At 44.0% G+C, this 25038-nt stretch overlaps 1 protein-coding gene across 1 annotated transcript in view; it reads left to right on the forward strand.

Moving 5' to 3' along the window:
* RUFY1 (RUN and FYVE domain containing 1) overlaps positions 1 to 25038 on the forward strand; it is a 1926102-nt gene that overhangs the window by 435691 nt on the left and 1465373 nt on the right. The window contains exon 5 of the mRNA XM_069652681.1: positions 24144 to 24267. Coding sequence (XP_069508782.1) covers positions 24144 to 24267 — 124 coding nt within the window. The remainder of the gene's footprint in view (positions 1 to 24143; positions 24268 to 25038) is intronic.

Genomic DNA, 25038 nt, shown 5'->3' on the forward strand with positions numbered 1-25038 from the left:
GTGTTCATAAATAAAGTTTGCCACTAACAAATCTCTGGAAAATTGAATGTTTGATTTACAATAAATCAAAAGAGATTTCTAGCATGGTTCTTTTACACACCATGCACCCGTTGCTGTAATACAGGACCCTTTGTCTCAACGAGCAGCTTCTGAGACATGGATTTCTTTTTCCCCGTTGTTGAGGGGCCTAAAGGCAAGCTAACTGCACCTCTCCCCAGTGTGCATTATAACCCATGAACTACTTCACCTGCTGTACTCTTTTTCTAATACTGCACAATGCTTAAAATAATCTTCCCAGAAATGTGTGCCAATCTGAGGACTATCCAGCGTTTTATGTGGTTTCTGTTATTCTGAAAGCTACAATATCATTACAATTCCTTTGGTGTACTGTTTTGCACCTGTATGAGATTGATTCCATTTTAAGGACGACGATGAAAGTAATGTGACTCAGCTCAATCTATGTTGTCCTGAATTCACAGGATTCATGTTACAAACGGAGGCATTTACCATTCTCTGGAATCTCTGAGTTGAGAAGGGTGGATGATTTGGTGCCCTGAATGGATAAGACTATGCTTATGTGAAGTGTTGATGTACAGTATGTGTAAATATTTTTGGGAAGCCGTAGGTTCATCGTCCACTGAGTGGCTATAAACTGAGGAGTGAAATGTAACCTTCTTTTTTTTTGCTATGATTGTATGCCTTGTTTATGTGTAATACAGTGACGATATGTTTTTGTTACGCTCTAATCAATCAACTTGAGGGAACTATGATGACAAAGTGAGACTGTTACATGCAAAACAGTGGCTCAAGACAGGCAAGAACATCATAGAAATACTGTTCATGGACGAAACATCCATCACGCTTGATTGGCTCAACACAGTGGCATTACTGAGGTGTCAGGCACTGGTCTCCACAGGAGCAGCAGACACTCATTGACACCTGTGGCGAGCCAGAAGAGGAAATCAGACCAGAGTACATTGTTATCAGTTGGTTTATTTAACTTAAAAGGAAAACACCTCACTATCCCTACAGCTAAAGGGGGTTTTCCCTTCCTATCAAAAACTTAGCCAAACTGATTGTCAAAGTCCAAAATTAAAATAGTAATCTGTCCTAACCTATCCACTGAACTGGCCCTACCACTTAGAAAAAGGTAAAAGAAAAGTAGGAAGAGTGCATGTTACTCTGAGTTGTTCATCTTGATCTCTCTTGGGCGTCCTGGATCCAATAACTAGCCTTAGATACCAGTTCTTCTTATTTAACAATTATTGCCAGTCTATATAAAGTTCCTCAAAAGTTTCCTACGTGCAATAAAGAAAGTCTCAAGCCCCTGTAAAACAAAAATGTCCAAACGTGGAGGGATAGTTCCCTGATCCCTCTACACCACTTTGGTGGATCCCTTCCTCACTTGGTTCACAGGTTGGATAGCTCTATGCTCCTCACGTATCTGCTTTTCACTTTGTTTATTGGGCATCTCTGGCTCCTTAGGGTTCCTTTGTCCCAATGTCTCACTTATCTCTCTGGGGTATTGGTAATCCTCTTCTCTTGTAGCTCTCTTATCTCTTGTTCGCCAAGTTTTTCAGGCTCCCGTAACCATTCTCCTCATCTCCCTTTGGGAGGAGGGGGCGAGTCTCGCCCCACTTGGTTCTCTGGTTGCATGTTTCTGTTTTCCTCTTGTATCGGCTTTTTACTTTGCTTACTGGGCCCCTTTGGCTCCCTTGGGTTCCTTTGTCCGAATGTTTTACTCATTCGTTTGGGGGTATTGGTAACCCCTGTTTCCTGATAGCTCTCTTACCTCTTGTGGGTCTTTGCGACCCTTCTCAAGGTTTGTTGTACGCTGGTTTCTCAGGGTCCCATAAGCACCCTTCTCTCCCTTCTTTCTCTCTCCCTGGTCCTCTGTGACCCTGATGTGGGCTTAGGGCAATTCTTCCTTCTTCCATACTTGCTCTATCCCCTCTCCACCTCCCACTGAACTGGGCAACCCATGCACCTTGTCTGTCGCTGGGTCTGCTCCAGTGAGGGTGTGTCTCCTCTGTAGCAGTGGTGTTCTCCACAGCTTGCTGTTCTTACAATCTGTACACCAGCGGGTTATGTGTTCTGCTCGTCTTGGCTTGTTCAGACTCTTTGGCTCTTGCGTTGCGAGCAAGGGTTTACACCTCCCTCGGTCCCCGGCTTCAGTGGCAATTCGAGGGCACTGGGCCCAGCACGTCCTGTGCGTGGTCACACCTCAATGTAAAGTCTGCTTTGCACAGTCGTTCCTTCTCCGGCTCTGTGCGTTGCTATTCCAGGTCGGCAGCGTCTCTCTCCGGTCTATGCTGCTTTCCACACTACAACCGGCTCCGCCTTTCACCGACGTGTTCATGTCGGAGACTCGCCCTACGTATGGTTTCTCTCTTGCCATTCAAGGGTCGCTGGCCATTTATTCTTGCTCCTATAACGAGAGGTGGCATATTGTTCACCACATGTTGTGAAGCATGTGGAAAGTTCAGCATTACCTTGAGCCAAATACACAGATGTATTGTCAGCATTACCTTGAGCTAAACACATAGATGTATTGTCAGTATTTACTAGTCTCATGTAGGCAGATAATACCTTGTGTATAGGGAGTTCCCCATGGGAATGGGAATCCTTGTCCCTTAAAGGGGAGTCACTCCCAGTGAGGTCTCACTTTCCCAACCCACTAAGGAGGGTTTGGCTGAGCAAGCTCACCTCCCTTGCCTCAAAGGGGGTGACTCCCCCTTGGTGAGAAGGGACGAACATCCTGGATTCGTCACAGACCCCAGAACCTGTTTGAGACGGTCTCACTCTCCTGATCTTATCCACAAGATATGAGTGACAGGCCTTAGACAGGAGGGAATGGAACCAGCAGAAAGGTAGAATAAAAAACAACTGTATTCTATTGGATTTGGCACAATTTCCCTCTACCTTTGGAACTTGTCCTGAGCCTCTCGCCTGAATCAAAGAACGTGTTTACTTATAAAACACCTCGGCAGCATAACTGAAGAGCTTAGAGGTGACTTACACCCATTTATTTAGCTGCTGTTGCCCCAGAGGGTGAAGAACTGCATCATGCGTAAAATGAAACCCCTTTTTCTCACCCCTAAGAATGGTGTTAGTTTGCTTAAATATTTTCTCATGAAAGGCCCTTGGTACTTTCTTAATATAAATCTTTGTGTGATCGGAAAACATTTTCCTTGTTTATCGTCAGAAATGCATGCAATTCAATGTCATACGCCTTGTATTGTACCTGTGTGCTGTGTTCTCCTTGCCCCAATTGCACATTTGCTCCAACATTTCTCAGAATTCATTCAATTAGCATTCTTCCACATCATGTCTTCACACATTCTGAATATGCACATGAATTTCCACCAGGGCCTTTTGACTCTGCATGCTGGGTATACACTTAGCACCTTAGTAACTCACTGCTCATTGATTTACCCTCAGAAATGCCAACGATTTGCAGCAATGTGTGGTTGCACTAAAATAACTAGTCAGTTTCCAGAGTCAAAGAGCTGTACACTTATGTGTACGTGGAACTGTACGTTCATGTAGGCACATAATGTCTAGGAAGGATTCCACTTGATGGAAGCTCTGCCACTTGCTTCTCATCTATGTTATCTGCTGATTCACGAAACGTGGCCTCTGTTGCTGGGCTGACATAAATATTGTCATCTAAGATAGCTGCACGTCTGCCCTCAAATATATGGGAAGATCTGTTACAAATGGTTGAAGGACAATTACTTATACAACTGTGTGTAATGGAAGTTTCCTCTGTCGACACATGATGTGTGTTACCTATGACTCATTATGTGATAGTACGGGGAAATGTGATTTCTTACCTTGAATATGTTGGATATATTAAGATGACTTTTTTTCTTTTCCTCCCCTTTTTTGTCCTGATCAGTTTGTTTGGTTTTGAAAACCTATTAAAAATCGTTTTATTAAAAAGAAAAAAAGAAAGCAGAAAAAAAGATAGCTGCATGTACGGACCTGTGCCACAACAAGAGGTGATGGCTGGAAGGTTTAGAATTAATCCTAACCTCTGGCATTGCTCTGGGTAACCCTCCAGACCATTGTTCTTTGCCTGCCAAGCCATTGCAAAAGGGGAAAGACTGTATGCAAATCAGCCCTGGTCCCATCCCAAAAGGGGCAGTCCAGCCCAAACTGCTTGGGCACATCCCTTCTGCACAAGACCACATGAATCCCCAAACATGTTTCAGCCTTGCTGGGCCTCATTAGTGATTGGTAGCTTGGGTCTCTAGGCCCCGCAGGCACGGGACCCATGTCTGGACATACCCGTCCCACTCGGGTGACTATAGCAAAACAAGAGGTGATGGATAGAAGGTTTAGAATTAATCTTAACCTTTGGCATTGCTCTGACATGTGGGACATGGAGTCAAGAAGCCTGATCTCTGCAACCAAATATGATAGAGAAGTTTGGGTTCTTTGTGATTTGGAGAATACAAATTGAAGGTAAGTCCAACGCGCAAATCCTGGGTATTATTGACGTTAGTCCAAGTTCATCTTGAAAAAATATTCTTTCACATCATATCTTGTGTTATGACAAGTATAATCTTTATATTTGTTTCAGATATTGTGAAGAACCAGCCGACACGTGTTTCGTCCGTCCTGGTCATTAGCAAGGCCTAATGCTGAATAGCAGGTAATCAAAAGGTATATGTAGAGAAGTTATGTTGGTGTGTGGCACTTACTCTACATGGAGATGGGGATTGTGCCCCTATACTTTGCGGTACAGCAATTATTGCTTTACAGGATTTGGACTGCTAACAAACCAACATAACTTCTCTACATATACCTTTTGATTACCTGCTATTCAGCATTAGGCCTTAATAACGACCCAGAGGGTCGAAACATGTGTCGGTTGGTTCTTCACAATATCTGAAACAAATATAAAGATTAAACTTGTCATAACACAAGATCTGATGTGAAAGAATATTTTTTCAAGACCAACTTGGGCTAACGTCAATAATAATACCCAGGATTTGCACGTTGGACTCACCTTCAATTTGTATTCTCCAGTTTGTGTCCTGGTATCTTCTAGGGGGCCCCAGTGGAAGTGTACTGACGCAGAAGATCCTATTTATACAAATTATTTCTCAGCCTTTGGCGGTATTAACAAGCGCACTGTCTCCTAACGACCCCTAGGTTTTTTTTCACATCCTTTGTGATTTGCACCAATGCTCTATTCTACTCTTGCCGATCTGTCCTTCCACACCTGAATCCTGACTCCTTGATTCTTTCTATGACCCCTGCATAGCTCGCACATAAGGTGGTGCTGAAATCACCTCCATCCTCAAAATGCCCTGCCTAGTCCAAGGCTTGATGTGGTGTAGGGGGTTTGAGTTATGGGGTGCGCCTGTTTTGCCTGTACCCTTATCTAATGCTTATGAATGTTGTGCTAGCATTGGCTGCCTAAGGGTCTGATAGAGTCTGATTGTGGCAGTATTCCCCCAACCCCAAAACAGATACGCACCTGTTACTTGGGGTACTTGGAACCAAGACCAGAGGAGGACACAATGTTTGCGTGGAGCTGGAAGCTGTTTTCATAAGGAAAAACATACATGGCCGGCGAATTGTCATATAGCCAGGAAGCTTCCTGCAATAGGCCATCACTTGTGGCGGAAACCTATAAGGTCCTATGTATCATGGCTTAAGCTTTGGAGAAGTACAGATACTGATGTGTTGTGTTGAAATCAATACCTTTTAGCCCTCCTTAAAGCAATTCAGGGACTCTGTTTTGTATCAGCAAATGTCTTGTTACTTAGAGTTTGCTATATAGAGCACATTCCTGGTTCACTGAAGGGTGGCAAACACATCCCTTTTCAGGGCTTACACTGCCACAATTGGGGCTTCTCAGAAAGGGTTTGATAGAATCACCCAGGGATGAAACCCAGAACTGTGATAAACTGGAGACTCCCATAGAAGCATGCACAGCATTGTTTAATGTGAATTCTGTGGAACAGAGAGAATGCCTGATCACTTTCTCCTCAGCTGCAAAGCATCAGAGTATTGCTCCCGAGTCTGATTGAGTCGCTTTGTCTGGATGAAAGCTTGTAAATAACTTCACACGAATGCCTAACAAGGAACACAACTCCTTCCAATAATGAGACATGAATTGGGAGCTCTGGTCCTATAGTATTACCGGGGACAACCCATGAAATTGAATGACGTTATCCTGTTGCCTGTTCCAGTTGAGGCAGTGTGGGAACCCTCTTCATGGCTGTAAAATAGCCCAATTATGTAAGAGTCTATGACCACTGGGATCGTATCATAGCCCTATGCATTTCCTATAAAATTGAGCTTTTGGGTGTGCCAGGGTTCTGAAGGTGTGGGCAGTGGACACGGGGGCCACTGAGGCATTCTGTGCTCTTTGTTCCTACTCTAGCATATATATCGCAGTCCTTAACTGTGAAAGCCATATATTGTCATGAGACAGGCCACTGAATGTATCTCTGCAGCAATTCCTAATGTTTTTTGTTGATCTGGATGCCCAGGTAAACATGAGTTATGGCCTCACTGGAAGGCTGGAAGACAGACAATTTGTTGAAGGAATGTACACACTGTCTTGGTGGTGTAGAAGGCCCTTCTTGATACTGTGCAAATAATATGCCCTTAACTATTTCTGGGGATCTATTATTTAGAACGGTGCAATACACTTCTGGCTGATCTCCTCAAGAGTGATGTGGTATCTGCCCTTCCTTTATTATCAATCACAAACTTACGCTGTCCCTAGATCTAAGACTCTTGGCCCTATTCTTTAGAGGCACTATAAGAGGGTGCTCATCAAGACAAGTTACAAAACAAGAAAGTCCTCTGTCCAGAAACCTATACTAACCTGAGTTCCGTTCCTACCGCTATAAAAGAAACCTAGAAATCAAACACAGGTACACTTAGGCCCTCGGCCTTAGCAACTCAATGGTGACTGGTTTCTGACCCCGACCTTGGTATGCCTCTCTCAATAGGACTCCTGGCCCCCGATACACAGTCTAAATCAGTAGGTGGATGGCCTTTTCAATCTCTCTCTACTGTGAAGTTCAATCAAGTCCCAGAAATGTCTCTTGGTGTTTCTTTTCTCACTGGGGAACATCTGGCTTGTGGCTTGCCCTCTTTGTGAGGGTGTTCGGGTAATCTTTACCAGGAAATATCCTGGCGTTCTCGCCCTTGAGGCTGTTCTTGGTTTGTACCCTGCTTTGGGTTGTAGTTTCTCTTGCCCCAGCTTGCGATTGTGCTTCTCCCCACCTTGTGGTTTCTGATTTCACCCCACCTTGTGGTTTTGTGTCTTTCACCCCAACTCAGGTTTTCACTTCTCACACGCCGCCTTGGGATTAGTTCTGTCTATCGTCCTGATTTCTCTCACCCGGCCTTGTGGTCTCACTTCTCTCGCTCCACCTTGAGGATTTGCTTCCCTCGCCTCACCCAGGCGTCCTTTTCTTCTCACCCTATCTTGGGATCTTGTTTGGCCTTGCTTCCCTTCTCCCAGTTCTAGGGAGCAATCATGTACTTTTGATCTCGTGATGGGGCTCCTCAAAAGACTCTGGGAGTTTGGTCAACACCTTGCCACTTTTGTGACTTCTTGTCGGGGCTCTGCTCCAGGCAGAGCTTGCCTCCTTTTCCTGCAGGCTAACTGGCACTCTCTCAGCATGGTGATTGTCAGGTAGCTTGTGCTCTATGCAGTTATTCTCTTGGCAGGGCTGTGAGCATTCCACTGGCTCTGCCGCAGTCGGTTCTGCCATGCCTGGTGTATGCTCTCCGTCTCTTGCCACACCTTCCAGGAGGAAGATTCCATGCCTCTCCAGCTCGGCAGCTGTGGCCTTCCTCATGTTCTAGTCCTGATTGGCTCTTTATCCTTCCGTCAGTTAGGGAGTGGGACTTTCCACTGTTCTCTCTTTCCTCCTGAGTACTGTGCATAGAGAGGGTTATGAACCACTCCAGCCATTCTTACAGGAATTTTCAAGTCATCATACAATTTAATGCCCAGGTAGCCGACAAAGATATTGGGATCTTTGGAATAGGGAGGACAATTTATGTGCCTTTGTAGGGATCTCCTATCCTCTAACGGGGGGGTAACCCCCAGTGCAATTCAGCTTGCCCTATCCCCTAGCGGGTGTTAAGCTTAGCAGACTCACCTCCCTAGTCCCAAGGGGGGTGGATCACCATTGGGGAGAAGGGAAGAAATCCCTGGATTCATCAGTGGTTTCCGCAACAGTTTTTCTAGAGGTACAATAAATCCGGTATAGGTTTTCGGTTCCTGTTTTACTTCGGTGCCTGTCTCTACTTCTCGCACTCGCACAACTACAGGACACTGCACGTCCAGCCTCTCTCTTTAACCAGCGTTCAAGTCTTTTTGTAATATGCTGGTTCTTCCCTCACATCTCCAGGCTCCTCCTCTTTCAGGAATTAGGTTGTGGGGCTGCCCCGGTGCAATTCTTCATCCCTTTCTCTCTGTTTCCAGGGGCTTCTCTTCTCCTCCATTTGTCATCATCTTCCCAGTGGAATAGGAATTTGACTTTAAAGAAAGATTGACCATTTCCCCTGTTGACAAGAACACGTGCTGTTTTTTTATTCGCAAATATTTTCACAGGAAAGGTTTGAATAGATTATTTTAGAATGTTCTCTAGTGAATTCCTCACATGAATGGTAGTCCTTGTCCCCAAAGGGGAGTCTCTCCCAGTGAGGTCACACTTGCTTCTACTGAGCGGTCTCACCTACCTAACCTCATGAGGGGAGGGGATTCCTATATTTCATCACAGGTTCCTTACTAATAAGGTCCTCATCACTGCACCTATTCCCCCTCCCACCCGTGGATAGCACCTCCTCCACTTTGAACATGACACTATTCTACTCATCCCCATACTCCTCTCACTTCTGTGACTCTATTAACCCGCCATGCTTCCCAATTCCTTCTTCCCCGATCTGAACCTTATTTTTGAGTCAGTTCCCGCTGACATTCCCATTGTCATGCTAGGGGAATACATCCTTTGCAAGCCCTCCACAGCTACAAACCTTGAACTTAAATCCCTCCTATTTGACCACTTCCTGCGTGACCAGTATACCCACTCTGCTGAGATCTCTTCACCTTGTACTAACTCTCCTCTTACCCCTCTCTTTCTAAGATCATTTAATTCTTCTCTTTAACTTCTTGGTCCCTCCAACATCTATTCCTTCTTTCCCATCTTCAGTGATGAAGAGGAAGTTCAAGTTGGACTCTCTTGCCCTTTACCTTGATGATGCGAGGACCTCTTTCCCATGTCTCTCCCCTATTGATGCCTCTTCCATGGATCATGCCTTTTCTAACTTTAACTATGCACTTATGACCCCCTTTGACCAACACTGTCCTGGGATCTGTGAGTTTCCCTGCAGGTCTTTTTTGCCAAAGCCCTGTTTACCGGGGTCCTGTGGGTAAAACTCATATATGTGTGCTATCCCCAATGCCCCATCTCTTGTGCGGGGGGATCTACATCGACTCATTACTACTTCTCCCCTACCTAATTAGCCATCATCCTTCGCAGTGCTGTCCCGCCTTGTGCTCCTCACGACCTGTTTGCTCCCCAAACTGGCCAACGCTTAGTCTCAATCACTTATCCTCATTTCCCTGAGCTCTTTAACTTCTATCTCTGAGTTGGACTTTTCCTGCCTCCCTCGAATCTGCAACTATCCCACCCCTTTTGAAGAAACCCTCTACTGAACCAGCCTTCGCCACGAACTATCGTCCGGTTTGCCCCCCACTCCAAATTTCAAAGATACTTAATTGGGTGTCTTCATCCAGATCACAAAGATCCTTGAGGATAATAACCTTGGATAGCAACTTTAATCTGGCTCCTGTAGTAACTGCTCCACCGGGGCTGGACACCTGCATGTCTGCAACTTTCTCTCTGATGCTCACCATTTTTAAACTCTCTTCTATACTAATCCTTTTGGACCACTCTGCCACTTTCCGCGCTGTCAACTGCTCCCCTCTCCTCCTTACTCTCTATGATAATGGCTTTACCAAATCTGCTGTAGCCTGGATTGCCTCATACATGGAAGGTTGCTCCTTTAAAACCTCCCGAAACAACCTTTTACTGGCAACGGTCAAATCTCTCCTTTCCCTTCTTCACCCTAGCTATCTCAGAAAAGATTACCAACTTTTCCACTGTAATCCCTCACAGGATGGCATTCCTTGCCTCATTCTCAACTCTTCAAAAAATTGATGTTCTCTTTCTCTTGGCTTCTACTTCCATCCTTGGCATCTCCATACATTGAGAGAGCTTGACGACAAAATAAAATTGGCATCGCCCTTGATTTCTTCCCTTAATTTGGTACTTTCAAAACGAAGCTGGAAACCTGGGACGTAAATTGTATGCAACATCCACAAGTAAAAGCATCATCAGTAACAACCGCACCAATTGACTAATAAGAAATGAACATGGCTAAATTAGATGAAACTGTAAATAACATCCAGGCTGTCTATGATTCAGCATTGACCCATGACGATTCAGTTTAGAAAACCTGAAGCAATAAAATATGCCTGAAATCCTCAAATCCTGCACGAGCCCGAAACAAACTTCAACTCCAAAAGAAAACCAATAATCAACAAAGGAGGGGCATTAACCAGAAACCTTCAAGAAAGTTTCTGTGCTCCCTGCAAATTATTGAAGATAATCCTATCTCTGGAAATAGTATTGAGGTTAACAAACCAAATCCAGCATCAATCACTGAGTAGACATGAATTCTAATCAAAGTAACAAGAAGGCAAAAAAGAAACAAAAGACCAAACCTTTTATAATTCTCCATCTCAAGGTGCAGCCTGTTGTGGGGGCACTGAGGATGGCGCTATGAAACATGAAAACCATAATGTCAGCCAAGATCAGAGATTCTTGGCCGAGGTTGTCAAAAAGACAGCTCTGTGTAGATCAGAGCTGAGACATAGCAATCGGTGCATATTCTAACAAATCAAATGGCCCAACCATCCCCCTATGCAATTTAGTTAGTTATATTACAGAGGAGCAAACAGCCAGGACCTTGCCAGCGCCAAAAAGAATAATGGACACTTAGGAAATGGTGCCAATAATTTCCATTTGACAACACTTATTACTAGAATTTGTAAAAACAAATGAATCACTGATTACACATAATAGATCTAATATTCTTGCCCTCCTGAATGAGGTTGCTTCGATTTCAAGGCTTAAATAAAGGGCTAAAAATATTGATCTGGTTGACCTTATTTATCCAGTTAGCACTGATGATGTTTCAAAATGCGCTCGAAGATGGTATATGAGATGATTTTGGCAGAAACTGAATCCTTTCGTCAGATGATTATAACCTTTCTTCATATCACAACATGGCGGAAATCACAAGCATCGTACAGTTCACCTGCTTTGAAGTCAAAACTTGACCAAGGTTATTCATTCAGACTGGTCAAGGCTACCATCAGCTCATAAACTGAGGGATCCAAAACCAGTCAAAAAGATTGACTTTCTTTAGTAATAATCGCTCGTTATAGGTCATCTCATGGAATATGAGAGATCATTACAACCTAGTAACCAATGTCCAATTATGGCCCAAACTAAGGGAATATTCTGTTATTTTCTTACAAGAAGTATGGCTCCTGGCTCCATTTAGTTTTGATGGTTAACAAGTAATTTATCAACCAGCAACGAAAAGCTACCTGATATGTATCCCAGCATTTTGGCTTTAAGAGTTAAGAAACATAAAGAACCGTGAACCAGAGATATTCTTCTAATTAACGTGTATTGGAATCCTTTTCACTTCCTACTTAACGTATATCTTGTAAAGGGTGACATTCTAAATAGGAATACTTGGCACAGGGACAACTCTCATTCCCGCATATATTACATTTTTTGTGACCGCTTCATTATTCCACAGTGATGTGTTTGCCGTCGCCCTAGGAGGAGAGGTTGAGAGCCACACAAGGCAAATTACAGCAATTGTCGTGTAACGCTCACCTGATTCCCGTAGAGGCGCCGGTCTTGACTGGGCGTATACCGTATCTTCAAAGGTGATGTGTAACACACGGCTGGCTCTTTGGGCTGGACCTCTGTGCACTGTATGTCTGGCTCGAAGGGTGAGATGTCTGCAGATAGAAAATGTGGGATTAATCAACTGGGTTATTGAATGTCTCTCTCTTCTTCCCTTTCTCTTCTCCTGTAGAACCCCAAAGGTTAACGCTCTCACCTTAGGTAAGTGAACGCCGTGCTCTCCATCTGCCTCGAGGCAGGGTGCTGTAACCAGTTTCTTCACTGGATAAGGGGAGCAGGCCTCTTGACTTCAGAGGACTGCTGTCCGTCGTTTACTGCACGAACGGTGAGTTTTGAGTAATTCTAATGTCTTTAAAGTCTTTAGTAATGATGTCTCTTGTTTTGCAGGGTTCCGGCGATGGCGGATGGCGGGCTGAAGTGAGTTGAAGATGGAGCCCGTGTGATGAATAGAAGCGCCTGGAAGCACGTAAGTAAGCGCTTGTTGCCTGCTTCACGATGCGCTCTAACTGTCTTTTTATTTTGCAGGTACAAGTTCGGGGCGGCTGCAGGGTGCCGGAATACCCACTGGGTTAGATGTGGAAAGGAGTAATGGCACATGAGTATTAAAGTTCCCCAATGTCTTTAAACGCACCTTGTTTTGTCTTTCAGATGCGGGATGCAGCGCCGAAGGCCTCCGGAGCGTGCGAAGAGTTGGTAAGCTTTTGTCTTTCAGATGCCGGAATGCAGTGTGAAGACCTCCGGAGCGCACGAAGAGTAGGTAAGCCTTTGTCTTTCAGATGCCGGAATGCAGCGCGAGGCGTTGGTGACAGCCGATGGACCAGGTAAGTGAAGAGCTGTCACTGAAGACCGTAATGCTAACCTGTTCTTTCTTGTCTTTATAGGTGTTGCTGAAGACTGGATTCAGAATGGTAAGCCTTTTTCCTTAGGCCCAGGATCATATGCAGAAGACACGATGAGCGTTCTGCTGCTGAGGATGCAGAATAACGCAAAGCAAGATTCATCCATCGGGTGTGGTTTAAATAGCCTCCTGTAGTGCTTAGGTGTCTCCTTCCACAGCCACGCCTAGGTAAGAAAAGAGTTCCTGCTTTCCAGAAGAGTTCCAGTGTTCTGAATCTAGGGAGTGGCTCCTGCCCCACCCAACAGGAAAAGTAGTTCCAAACAGAAGGGGATCAGAGACTCAACTGGCAGGCAAGTAAGCAGCATGGTCTGCTGCAGGTAAGTCCACCCAAGCATTATGAGCCCGGCGCTTCCAGTGCTGGGATTGGGCATATTTATGAGCCTGGTGCCACTGGCGCCAGGACTGGGTCCAAAAGGTCCCAATTGGGACTGGTTGGCACTCGGAACCTCGGTTATGGATCTGCTTCCAAGGGAGTTGGGAAAACCCTGACCTTTTGGAAGCAGAGATCATGACATGTCGTCAGTGCAGACAGCGATGGTGTGGTCCATCATTTTGCTACTGGGAATGATATTCTCCTGCATTAGCCTTGTTCACCTGTGTAGACTTCACATGAGACCTTTCCAGGAGTTCCTGGATGCAAGGTGGATGCAGGTGTTGGGGAACTTTGCAGACAAGATCTTGCTCAACGAGGAGTTCCATCAGGCGATTGATTGGTGGGGCGTACAGCCACATCTCATCCAGGGAGCTCTATTTCAGGTTCCTCCTTAACAGAAGATGATCATCACGGATGCCTCTCTATGGGCATGGGGAGCCCACACCGGACAGTTGCCCGCCAGAAGCCTCTGGCAACTGGAGGGAGAAGGACCTCCACATAATCGTCCTGGAACTTTGAGTCATATTCTGGGCCCTCAAGTCTTTTCTCCCGTCTTTGAAAGGCAAGGTGGTGAGGATCTTCACAGACAACACAACCACCATGTCCTACATCTGGAAACAAGGGGGGACCAGCTCACCAGCACTTTACAAGGAGGCCCATGACCTGTGGCGCTGGGCCGTTCGTCAAGGCAGGTTCCTTGTCCTGTTTCGCCTAGCGGGAGTCAAGAACATCATTGCGAACTTGCTCAGCAGGGAACTGTGTTCTTGCCACGAATGGGAACTTCACCAGGACCAAGTGGATTTTTCTGTTCGGCAAATGGGGCCAGCCCCAAATCGACCTCTTCGCGATGGCGGTGAACACCAAGTGCCAAAGGTTCGCCAGCAGGTATCCTCAACTGAGCAGCATGGGAGACATGTTCTCGTTCCCGTGGGCGGGAAGATTCCTGTACCCTTCCAGCCGTGTCCACTCCTCTTACGTGTGATCAACACACTCAGACAGTGCCATTGCAAGAAAATACTTGTTGCTCCGGCGTGGCTGAGGAAAATCTGGTATCCGGACTTACTATGGCTGTCAGTCGCCCCGTCCATTTGGCTGCCGCAGTCCATGGACCTTCTCACCAGAGAAGGGGTAGGGGGGATTCTGCATCACCACCCAGACTCTGAACCTGAGGGCATGGCTCCTGCAGCCCTAGAGTTTGGAGGTTATGCTTTACCCGCAGAATGTAAGGACATCCTGGCCAGGGCCAGAGCCTCGTCAACGGTGACATGCTACGGACATAAATGCAAACGCTTCTCTGTGTGGTGCAGAACTCAGAAGATTACCCCTTTGCATGTCACGGCTCCACAACTTCTACCTTACTTACTTTCCTTGGCCAAAGCGGGACTGGCTCATGCCTCTATCAAGGTACCTCTCGCGGCCATATCCAGGTACACCAAGTCCCGGGGCAGACCTCCGCTGTGGTCGCACAGGTTCGTCAAGGAGTTCCTCAAAGGACTTAAAGGCACCTGCCCTGGCTTGGGAGATCAATGTTGTGCTAGCTAAACTCATAGGAGCGCCCTTCGGACCTATGATTCAGGCCATGCTCAAGTTTCTCTGGTGGAACACAGCTTTTCTCGTGGCTATCACCTTGGCCAGGCGGGTCGGGGAGATTCAGCCCCTGTCTTGCAAGCAGCCTTACTTTTCTTTCCACGCATCAAAGGTGGTACTGCGTACACACCCCACCTTTATGCCAAAGGTACCGTTGGAATTCCACCTCAACGAACCTTTGGTGTTACGGATGTTTCGTTGTTGCCAATAGAAAGGGCTTTGCATTCACTGGACATTGCTTGTGCCTTGAAGTTCTATATGGCATGAACAAAGAATTTTCAGAAGACTTCTCAGTTGTTTGTCAACTTTGGGCCTGTAAATCAAGGAAAGGGCTTGTCGAAGGCTTCTATCTCCAGGTGCTCTCCGGCTGCATCATGCACTGTCATCGACTGGATAGCAGGCTTCTACCAGAGCCATTGCAGCAACCACAGCGTTTCTCTCTGGTGTACCCCTGCTCGACATCTGCAGGGCTGCTACATGAGGGTCCATGCACACCTCCACAAGGTTCTACTGCGTCGACATGGATTCCAGGGAGGAATCCCGAGACGGCCAAGCGGTGCTATGCAACCTATTTGTTTGAGGTGAGTCTGTTCCAGAGGTGAGTGTTTATTGCTGCTGTTGAGCCTTGCCACCTCCTGTGGTTGTGGATATGTACTGCTCTGTAATCGTTATTCAGAGCATGTGAATTCATGCCAGACCTCATGCTGGACAAGGTTTAAGTTACTTACCTGTAACTATTGTTTTCCAGCATGGATTTACATGCAAACCGGCATGGATTCACATACGAACCCTCCCGCCTTCCCTTCTGTGGCTCTTCTAAGTTCATACTACCACTTTACCTGCTTACCAAATCTGAAGATGGCCACCAGGGGTAGAGCTAAGGGAGAGGACTGTCATTGGATGGGGGCAGGATGAGCCAGAGGACAGTGATTGGTTTAGAGGGGAAATACAGTTTTAAAGTGAAAGTGAAATTGTTTTTTTTTTACCGAGGATTCCCAGCCTGACAGGAAATATTCATGAGCATTTTGGAGAACAATAGTTACAGGTAAGTAACTTAAACCTTCCTGATACTGAAATGACTGGCTCCAAATGCGTTGTGGCATAATTCTAGTAATAACTGCTGTACAGGGCGAGTGGGGTTCCCAAGTTTTTGGTTCTGGAAAAGGAATTTATTTTTCATGATGGTTGGGATTCTGTTATTGGAAATGTTGTGTCACTTCGGGAGTGTAACATGATTGTAATAGTTCTTGATAGAGGTCCACGAGCCCCTGCAAAAGCATCAAGACCTTTCCTTCTGGAAGAAATTGAATACCTACTTCAGTTCCAAGATCGTCTTGTTCTTTACTAGACAATACATCTGCATGTGTATTGATCTGGGCTTGTATGTAACAATACGATTAAAATGTGAGAAACAATTGTTCCACCTGATTTGCCACAGGTTGATGGCTCTGGCTGTTTTGCAGAGCCCCAAATTACAGTGGCCAATAATAATAAGAAAGTGGTGGTTGGCTCTTTCAGGGAGATGCCTCCATACCATGAACACTTCCCTGGACGTTTTTGAAAATATTATTTTTCTCCACTGCATTTAGGGACCTAGAGTGGTATGCTACTGGGTGGAGCTCCACTTGTGTTCTGGTCTTTCTGGAGAAGTAAGGCACCCAGTGCAAATCTGGAAGCATCTGTTTCTGGGATGTAGTGTGAATTCAGTTTGGCTAATGTCAATATCTGTGCAGTCGTGAGCTTCTCTTTCAAGAGTTAAACGGCAAATTGAACCACTTCATTCCGGGTTTAACCAACCACATTTTTCAGGCGATCAGTGATTGGCTAAAATGATGTGGTGATAGTTAGAAATAAAATGTATGTAAAAGTTGGCAAACTATAACCTTAACAATCTTTGTAACTCCTTTAGTTTTCTAGGGCTGGGCCAATCAATCACGGCATAAATATTTCCGGGGTCCATCAAAACTTCACTAGGGGTTAGAATATACCCTAAATAAAACAGCACTTGGACCATTTAGCTTGAAGTTTGTGGTGGCAGAATCGGTCCAGAACATCTGTCATGGTGAATACGTTGTTGGGCTTGTTAATTAAATGACAACAAATACATCCAAGATGTTTTTTTTAATAATCTTTTTATTGATTTTCAGATATAACTTTAATCAACATCAGGAACTCCCTCCCACTTTCCCTCCCCCCCTTACCCTCTCCCCCAAAGTCCCTGAGACTCAAGGCGACCAAACATGGTTGACCCACTGCAGAAATCAATACAAAAATACAGTTTTAAAATACGGATATTGTGGGGGCACCATTGAAGCATATAGTCACTCTGCAAATATTGGAGTATCGGACCCCAGTCCACTAGAAAGTTTTCTGTGGCGCCCTGAAGCTTGCATGTCGTCCATTCCATTGTAATAAAATGCCACACCTTCCTGAGCCATTGGAGTTGTGATGGCGGGGACTGTTGCTTCTAGCCTTGGGCCAAAACCAACCATGCAGATCCCAGATGTTTTTAAACATGTAATTCAGTAAATGCTGGAAGGAAGTTGAGCATTGCATATCCCAAAGGGCATGATGTTTTCAAAATGTCCAAAGCAGATGCAGGAGGCTATCTTCCATTCATCCATGGGATAGATTTTGGTGAAATCATAAGCACCTTTGATATCCAACTTAGTATAGATGTGAGCATGGTCCATGAGAACTCAGATTAGAGGTGAAGGAAATCTGTTTTAGATTGGAACAGCATTTTGGTAATCGATGCAAGGGTCTAATTTCAGTATGGTTTTTCTTTGGGATGAAAAACAGTGGAGCTCCTACTTGTGTATATGAATGTTGGGTCAACCTGCAGGCTAGTTTGTCTATTATATACTGCTTCAGAAGCACATGTTCTTTTTCATTGAGCTCATGTAGCCTCCCGTAGTGGATCTGGGTCCCAGGTAGTCGTAGGTCAAGTCAAGGTCCAGTCCAGCATTTATAGGACCTACGTGTAGACAATGTTTCTGCTTCTTTGACATTAAAGACATCTTGGTCATCTTGCTATTCTGGGTATATTCTCTAAGAGAGCAATATTCCTTGTGATCCATTCTGTTTCCTCTATTGGGTCCTAGATTTCATTGATAGATCTTGTTCTGCGTATGTAGAGGATTGGTCAGGACATGAATCTTATCTTCCTTGCATGCCAATCTATTTGTGGATTATGAAAGTGTAGCAATTACATTCATAAAATAAATTGAGCACTGATATGTTATCAAAACTGATTTCCTGATGTCTCCGGGAATATAACATGATAATGAGAACAGTTTGTTGTGAAATAGGACCTAAGAGACTGGAGCTCTGTAAACCGGACATATGGGTTCTGACAGACACTTGGTGACCCTTATTTCTGGATTAGGTGCATATCGATGTAATTTTCTGTCGCTCCACAATCGAGAAGAGCATGAATATCATCCCATTGTTGCCAAGGATTTTGTAGGGTGACAATAATATACATATGGAATAATAAGTCATATCCTGGGCCAAGGAACTGAGTGCAGGGCTAAAGAACTGGCCATTTTGGGCTCACAACTGTAACCAGACTAAGGACGAGCCGGTAAGTTTCCAGTCTAACTATACCCTTGTCATACATAGCCGTAGTGGGGTGCCTGGTTCTCCATAATACAAGCCGAGATTAAAATGACGTCATCTTTCCTTGTTCTGGAACCACGTCTCCTCATAAACCTTCCCAACTAAATAGGTTTTGGGCCACTGACTGAATTTGATGGCGCTCGCTTGTTTTTTAACATGAACTTGCCGTTTTCTCAGATCTTCCTTTCTCTTTTCCCGTCTCCTGATCTACCTAAATGACCAGGTTTATTAGGTTAGCAATCTTATCTGGAGGATGGACCAATTGGCTCAAAGCATCCTTTAGAACATCTTTTAATCCTCTCTAAAACACTGTGACATCGACAGATTCTGGCAAAGAAGGCAGTTGCCTGCATGCTCTAGGAAAATTACCCCCTCTCGAGTATCACTGTGGTATGGTACTAGTGTGGGATTGGTAACACGTGGTTAGTCTCACCAAGTTTAGTTCCTCTTTGCAAATATCCTGTTTCCACACAGGACATCCATAGGTTCCAAATTATAGATTGATGCTTGATTGTTTCTCACTCATAATCCAATGTGGCATGCACAGAGGTCTGAGATGTGAAGAATCCTGCGGATCCGTCACTAAAACCCTGCCTAAAGTCTCCACCCAGGTGGCCAGGGGAGGGCAGACGCTTCCTGATCCAATCTTGGGGGTTGTGTAATGCGGGAGGATCACCGGGGTGGAGACCAGGCCCTGTGTAGTGAGGAGGTTTTGTAGGATGAGACACAGTATTTTTCCTCCGAAGGAAATACTTACCACTATGCCAGAGAAGGTAAGAGCTTATTGTTGTTTTAAAATATCCAAACCTCCTGTTAAAACTAAGTTGATAAAACCCAAGGTGATATCATGTAACCCTATTGTACAAAAAAAAGGTATCCTTTGGTTCCTGAATGTCCTACTCAATATCAAAGGTACACTGCAAAGAATAATGAAGATGGTGTCTTCTTTAAACCAACTTCCTCTAATATAGTTAACATGTATGGCCACTCTATTACAAATACAAAGGAAATTAAATTTGCCCTTAAAATGTTACAAAAAGTGAGAAATCCTAATTTTAGGAAAATCAACTACATGTCCCAGAATCCTACTGGGACTGTGCCGAAGAAGAGGGCTGAAAAGGTATGTACATATAGAGGACAGGCAATTAGGCTTGAAAGCCTTTGCCAGGGTCAGGCAATTAATGCTAATAGCCTGCATCTGAAAGTAAGAGGCATAAAAGTCTGCAGCAGGATGGGAAATGGAGCAGGAGCCGGGATGTCAGCAGTAGTAGTAGAAGGAGAAGAAAACAAGGCTGTCAGTTCATGAGGAAGTGTGAATACTTAAGGGACGCTGGAATAGGTAGAGGGCAGATTTCACCTGCAAGTCCTGAGGGAGTCCTGTGTCTACAAACCCTGCTTTGCCGTGGCTGCACTGAGAGAGACGTTGAAAGTAAAGGTCTTCCCAGATGCGCCTAGTGGTGTGATTACAGAGCCGTGCCGAAGCCCGAGGTCTGTAGCAAGAGGCAAGCCGAGGGACGAAGGAGTGCAGGAGACTCCCAAGTTGTTGTGGCAGGACCAAAGAGACCTGTGTTGCAGAGGGTTGTAGGTTTCCAGAGGGCCTAAAGCCGTAGAAGCAGAAGCCCTGAAGTCGAAGCAACCCACATCTGTAGTGTTTCTGGAGCTGGGGAATGAACCTCTGCATTCATATTCACTATTAAGCTCTTGCCAGTAACTGTAACCAGCTTTCAAGTGGCTCGCGTAAGAAGGGGAACAAGTAGAAGTTGTTTGTCGTTGTGGAAATTGTTCTGCACCATGGAAATGTATCACGCGCACTTTGAGTAAGAGCTACAGTGCTCGCGTATGATGAAAAGCCTTTTTTTTCCATTGGTGAATGTTTTTATATATTTTGAGTGGTCACATGTCTCCAATTAAAAGGGAGAACCTTTTTTCGAAAGTCTCTGAAAGCTCTGAAGCTAACTTTCATAAGTGTTACTTTACTTTACGGCATCAAAGGAAGGTCGAGAGTGACCAATTAAGATTCGCTGGCTGGAGTAGAAAGTATCTCTGTGTAATATCTAGGAATACAAACTCTTACAGACAATTAAAACCGAAGATCTACCTGAAAGAGTTGTTGCACATTCCTTAAAGCATTTTTCCTTTGAAGACTGAGCCGTGTAACTCTAAGAACGAACATTCTTTAAAAAACAGAAGTGGGTGCATACATAAACATGCATTGCCCAAGCTAAGAAGCAACCCCTTTCCAAATTGAAGAAAACCCTGTTTGAAAGCAATCCAACTAATGGGAAAACTCTTAAAGGTCCAGTATCCTCCGATACAAGTGAGATATTGTTATCTGAAGCTAGTAGTTTGGCAATACCGCTTCATGCTAACGGCTGGAACCAAGAAGTTGTATATAAAGCTGGGGAACGGAGTTGGCTGCTTGTAAGTAGATCAACCAGAAGTGGCAGTAAAGCAGGGTGAAGAGGCTGCCCTTTTCGTAGATTATAGAAAAGAAGAGTGCCTTGCCTACCTGGATAGGTCAAAATGTCTTGTCTTTAACATGCCTAACTATTCTCATATTTAAAGCTAAAGCAGAAGTACCAGCACTGTGGTTGGTTATAAGACTGTCAGCAGATGTCATATTGAAGTTGATGCTGGTAGCGGTACACTGTGGAACCAAGGAGTCGGTTTCCATAGTGGAAGTAGTAGAAAATTGAGTTGTAAGAGGAGTACAAAAGCCCAAGAAGCAGCATCCTGACAATTATACCAGCTACACTGCAGAGGTTATGAACAGTTGTACATTGGTAGAAGAAGTGGCTAATCTATTTTCTGAACTGTAACAAAGCTGTCCTGAAAGGCCGACACCCAGGATTACCATTGGTGGTGTTTCCTTGGCTGAAATGGGAAAGTGATCTTTTTCAACTGGAATCTGAAGGACTGTTACCAGTGGATTTTTGTTTGGTGAACTTTTGGTTTATTCTGAACTTTCAAGAACTGGTGCAAGACTTTATTCTTTTGTTTAAATATTTGAGAAGAGTGACTCTGAATAATCATGGGGAAGGGGATTTAACAAGGACAGGCGAAGGTCATCCAAATCACTGGTTGTTTCTTATCTGTTTTTTTATGTTGTTTATATGTTTTGTTGGTTAGTGTGAGGGCCAGTCTGTTTCTGTTAGGAGTGATTCCCTTAGTTCTTAGACTAGGTAGGGAAATCCCTGATAGAGTACGTTTAGCAAGGATTTATTTACATCTTTGTTTTCTTTTAATAAAATGCTTAATATTGAGAACCATACAAGCAGTTGTCTGCCTCGCATTACTTACCCCCCACATGGATTACCACTAAGAATATTCCCCAGAATGGGGAGGATAGGAGGGTTGATTAAGGTAATTTCTTTTCCTAGCCATCTAACTCAAACTAGCTAATTGAATGTATCTGATTTTCCCAAAAAACTTGTCCATAGCATTAGTTCAGGTTTGCTGAAAGTTTGAAAAGATGCCATCTGTCTGATCGCACGTCTTTTTTTAATGCATTTCTGTCACCTCTTCTGTTCATTTCCACACGCAGCCGGTGTTGTGCCTTAATTCTGGGTTTCCTCATAATTTCAAAATGCTTAGCTTCCGGTGTGGCGTGTTAGCGACACAGGAACCCTAAAGTGATTCTACTCTCTGGATCTATAACTTAGCACGTACAATATATCTGGACAAACAAAGCCACCGGAGTTTCCAGGAAGGGAGATCTGCAGCAGCCATTGAGGGCAAAGTCAATCCGTGCCTGGGTCGAGGAGTATTTATTACACTTCCTTGCTTTCTGATCCAGAGTTGGGGAAACTCCGGCTTTCGGTTTTGATTTGCCAGGTATAAAAAGTGTCTCAATCTCATTCAACAACAAAACCATTACACACAAAAAAGCAAAAATTGCCCCAAGAGTCATTATTAAAAATTAACATGAGTATTGAATCAAGAAAAATATAAAAATGCTAATGGCAGCAGCAACTGTAAAACATTACACATATGCTACTTACACAGTGAGGAAGGGGCATACAGTAACTTGACAGGCTATGTGAATCTTACACCAACCCACTCGCTCAGAAGGAAAACCTTTAATTTTTAGATGCAAGATTACACTACACTTAATCTCTTATTCATGCAGTTAAGGACACTTCTACTGATCCATCTAGGGCAGCTAGGACGATCTCTAAGCAACCGCTAGTTGATAACCTGATGATACAATTCAGCTGTTGTCATCTGTTCAACCTGTGATGTTCGGCTTTCAGGTCTTTGTATACAAGCTTGGTCTCATGCAGGCTTATCCAGTGTCTATCAGTGATACTGGTGAGAATTGGCAGTTAATAGGTTCAAGTCAGATCGAAAAAAAACAGTCACCTTCATCTATATAGAAGATTAAATAGCTAGCATGCAAATTTAAGGTGTTGTTGATTACTTGCCGATAGTAACAAACAATGTCAGACAAAGGCAAATAATGATGGCAGGAAAAGGTTAAAGGCAGAATAGCCCCTCTGTCATATGCACCATGTAAACAGTTGTTCAGCAGTATAGGTCTGGTAATCCACACTCAGTGCAACACAAATTGAGGAGATACTTCAGGTTCCTTTCCTTTCTGTGCGCCTGCTCCTTAGTGTTATACAACAGTAAGGCTATATTATAAATGCCCAAAACTATTATTTAGGACTTGTGAGAAGTGATGATTTATTGTTCATTTTGTTCGCTTTTTAACGCTTTTGCTGGTGCACACCATCTTCGACTTTGGATTGTAATTTGGAATATATTGTGTAGAGACCCTTATGAGTAGTTTGTGATGTGGTCCCTTGATGAGGTTAGTAATGCTCTGCAATTCAGTTAGGGGCACTGGCTAGCCAGTTATCGTGGTTTAGCCATTTAAAGACCGCCCTATGCATAACTGTCTCAGCAGGCATTGTCACTATTAGTCAGCACTGTTTTGTAAGTTGCTGTCCTTTGTTGCACTCGAGGTTCAAGTTAGCATAATGGTGAAAAGACCAAAAGAGTAAAGTGCCTAGGTGGATGGATACAACTGAAACTAGTTGGATAGTAATAGAGAAAAGAAATTGGGTCCGTACAACTAGTAGGGCCTAGATAATTATTGAGGTCCTCTTTAGTAAAGGACATCCATTTACTGATCCAGAAGACTCTGTATTAAGTATCTATGTTCCCTACCTCTTCAGCTAAAATCTCTTACCGAAGATTCAATGCCTTCTAATGGGAACTCTGATTGGTGTTCTGGATAAAAGCCCAAGGGAATGGTAAGGATAACCTATAATCAAAGAAAGGGCTTTTAATACTTTGCTTATTCTTTAGTTTAATAAAGTCATATTTTTTAGAATCTAAAACATGGGTTGCCCCAAATGGCCAACAGGGCTGCCGAACTGTTCCCCTGTTTTTTTTTCTTTCAATGTTATTTATTTTTGCAAATGACCTGCTCCTAGAAATAATTTGACAGGTAAATAACTGTACTTTACTTAAACTACCCACTTGATAAAGGCATACGTTTGCAGTATCTAAAGTGTACTGTGTTTTTTAATTATTTGTATTTTCTGTTGATGTGAAATGTGTAAAAACAGATTTATATTATATATTATTGGGAAAAAATGGCTTAACTCATTTGTTACGAATGTTTCATGCACGATATTCACTGCATATAACTTCTTTTTAGTGAATTTTATGAAAATGATGCCTTAATGATGGAAGAAGAAGGAGCAGTGATTGTTGGTCTTTTGGTCGGACTGAACGTCATTGATGCAAATTTATGCTTGAAAGGAGAAGATTTGGATTCTCAGGTACATGCTTAATTTGTATTTAAAATGCTTGCCTGCTAATTTACTATAAATACCTGTGTTTATCACTTGGGGACTTGGAGCACTGACAATATGGTGATCCCATTTATTGGGGATAATGGTGCCTTAATCCATTTGATTATGAGCCATTACACAGTATTGGCTTTTATATCACAGTCAGCTGCTGATTTCTACGGTCCGTTGTTGCTATTTGACCTGAAAAAGAGGCAGGATTTGATTGAGGTATAGAGAAAAAAATACAAGGTAGTTGTGCTGTTGTGTTGGTGCATGAATGTCTGAAGTACCTGGGTTTGGCATATGGGTATGTTTCCAGGTTGTTTGTTTAGATGGTACTTGAGGTATTTGTATCCAGGCCGGTGTGTGCTTAGTGCAAGGTGTGTTGATTGGAACTGTTGGTGGGAGAGAGAGAGAGAGAGAGAGAGAGAGAGAGAGAGAGAGAGAGAGAGAGAGAGTTCCACTGGAGGCAGGGCTGGAGCTGCTTCGTGCTGCACGCATTTACAGGACCTCAATCGGATCTATGTAGTGTTGCAACAGTTGTTTGCCTTTGCATTTGTGCCCCATATATTGCCCATATATTGTACTAATCAGTCATTGAATATTGGCTCCCATTGACCTTCCCTGAATACATCTTGCTTGGTCCTGGTGAACCAGTCTCTGCCTGTGTGGAAGAAGCTATACCCCAGGACTTTGGCCAATATCATCCCATCTCTGTTGATTGCAGTGCATTTCAAGGAAGACTTAACCGACTTCATT

The sequence above is a fragment of the Ambystoma mexicanum genome, chromosome 3p (assembly GCF_040938575.1).
Source record: "Ambystoma mexicanum isolate Mex_15411 chromosome 3p, UKY_AmexF1_1, whole genome shotgun sequence".
Lineage (NCBI taxonomy): Eukaryota > Metazoa > Chordata > Amphibia > Caudata > Ambystomatidae > Ambystoma > Ambystoma mexicanum.